The sequence below is a fragment of the Rhinolophus sinicus genome, linkage group LG06, assembly GCF_036562045.2.
Source record: "Rhinolophus sinicus isolate RSC01 linkage group LG06, ASM3656204v1, whole genome shotgun sequence".
NCBI lineage: Eukaryota > Metazoa > Chordata > Mammalia > Chiroptera > Rhinolophidae > Rhinolophus > Rhinolophus sinicus.
Window position 1 is genome coordinate 132,941,720 of NC_133756.1, and position 2,383 is coordinate 132,944,102.

Here is a 2,383-nt window from a genome sequence, read left to right on the forward strand (position 1 = left end):
CTTACCCATCATTGGCTATCCAGCCATCCTTTGGGGCCAGACAGGGAGACATAAGGTGTAAGCACAAAGGTGAAGCAAAGTCCCTGAAAGGATCCGTCTCACAGACTCTCCTTTCTTTAGGGGTAGGTACGAGGAGACAGATGGGTAGGCTGCTCTGTGACAACAGATGTGAAGGATTAGAGAGTCTCCAGAAAGGGACAATCAGGGCAGAGGCAAAGGGTTGGAAAGAGAGGGAGAACGTGGGATTCTACTGGAGGGCACTTGAAAAAAAAAATACCAAAGATAACCTACCTGAAACATTAAATGTGCTTGACATTGATTTATCTGGTTATAAAACAACTTCATGCTTGCAGAGGTTGAAAACGGTGAAAGCCATAAACTTTAAGACGATGGCTAATATCTGGCAAGTGGAGATTTAATTCAGACTTGACTTGAAAATCATCATGTATCCTTCATTAATTCATTTATTCAATCAACAGTTATTATGATAGGGAGCTTCTATGAGGCCTGCCAAAAACAAAGAACACTGCTCTTTGGGCTGGACTGAACTTTCCTTCTCTAATTTATAGTGACAGATTGCAGGAGAGTGACCACAGAAGCTGGTCGAATGTAATGTTCTTTTAGTTTCTATCAATTCGGTGATCAAAGAAATTTGGTCTTTCGTGCACTGTGTTTAGCTCCTGCTGAAGGTGGGATTCTTCAAAAGTGGGAAGAGTCCTGGACCCCAGTGTTGGCAAAGCTCCTAAGGAAGTGGAGTGAGCGTCCTGGGTAAGGCAGTCCTGAGACCCTGCACTCAATGTGTGCTTAACAGACACAGTCTCACTTAATCCTCATCAGCAGGATTATTATGTTAACTGTTCTAATTCAGAGGCCCATCGGCTGAGAGACTTAAGAAACCTCCCAACCTGATAGGGACAAAGTTGGTTCTCTAAACCCCATGTGTCTCAACAAAGCAAGACTGAATCACGACGCCAGAATCCTGCCTTACATCTCCAGAGTTTCCTGAGGAGGACGTCCTCCATGTTCATCCCCCTCCGCAGTGTCCTGCAGAGCCCTCTGGAGAACCAGCTTCAGGTTCTGCCTTCCCTTCCTCCATCGCTGCCTGAAGGAGCCAACGAAGAAGTAAATGATGGGGTTGGCGCAGCTGTTCACACAGGTCAGGACAACTGCAACCAGGAGAAAATGATTTGTGAACCCATAGAAAATACTCTTAATCCAGTATTTGAGGAACCAGTGGATGCCCCAGGGCAGGCCGCAGAGGAGGAAGACCAGCACTGTGAGCAGGACGGTCACATACAGCCTGGTCGGCTGCACCCGCTGGGAACCACACAGCAGTCTGGTCACCAGGGCCAGGCTGGACCCTGAGAGAAGCACACATAAGAAAATCAGCCACCCAGCAGTAATGAGATCTAATACTGGACACCACGCCTGAGAATAATCCCTAACCAGGAGACCACAGTATCTCCCACTCAGGATGCTCAGCAGCAGGGACAGGGCCCAGAGCAGGGCACAAATGACAGCTGACATGTGTCTGGGGCGATGGCAGCGGTACCAGATGGGCCACAGGACAGACAGGCAGCGCTCAGTGCTAATGGTGCTGAGAAAGCTCAGGCCTGCCACGTAGGCAAAGCCGAACACAGTCATGAAAAAGCTGGGGATGGAAATGGGGTCGGAATTGAAGTATTGGGTGAGTGTCTGCAGGGAATACATAATCTGGCAGCAGAGGAAGAGGAAGTCGGCTCCCGCCAGGTTGAGGATGTAGACAGAGAAGCTGTTCCTCCGCATGCGGAAGCCCAGGAGCCACAGCACAACCGCGTTTCCTGCCAGCCCCACTGGGGCTATGATGGCCATCAGCAAGACTGAGATCATTGTCCCCATCGTGACGTTTTGAGGAGTGGCCTGGTCACTTCCATTGATTGGCGTTAGTGATATCCCCGAAGCTGTGACCGGTGCATTCATGCTCAGGAACCCTCCGCTGGTGCCACTAGAACAGAAACAAGACCTGAGCACCTGCTGTATGATCTCTGACTCTCACGGCCACCCTGCTGCAGGAGAATTACTGTCCCTGTGTTACAGAGGAGGGAAACACAGGCTTGCAGAGATTAAGGTACTTCCTGAAGGCCACACAGTCTTGGTGGCCTGGAAACTGGATTTAAACCCAGTTCTCTCTGGGTGTCTCTCTACTGAGACTCGGACCCTGTACAGACATTGGAATAATCTGTGGTCCAAACACCTCTCCTCATACTCCACAGCCATGACATGTCTCTGGGAGGGAAGAGAAGTGAAGTCTGGGCAGGTTTCGTGAATGACAACAGGACTGAACTCAGCATTCCATCTGCCCTGGGACTTGATTTCCTTTGAGGGCAGGAAGTTGGAAGCCCAA

At 49.8% G+C, this 2,383-nt stretch overlaps 1 protein-coding gene across 1 annotated transcript; it reads right to left on the bottom strand.

The window, feature by feature from the left end:
* Positions 1-977: 977 nt before the first annotated feature.
* LOC141572454 (mas-related G-protein coupled receptor member X2-like) lies at positions 978-1,968 on the bottom strand. The gene has a single exon (XM_074337153.1). It carries the CDS (start codon positions 1,957-1,959, stop codon positions 985-987), a length of 975 nt encoding a protein of 324 aa, XP_074193254.1. The 5' UTR covers positions 1,960-1,968; the 3' UTR covers positions 978-984.
* Positions 1,969-2,383: the final 415 nt, after the last annotated feature.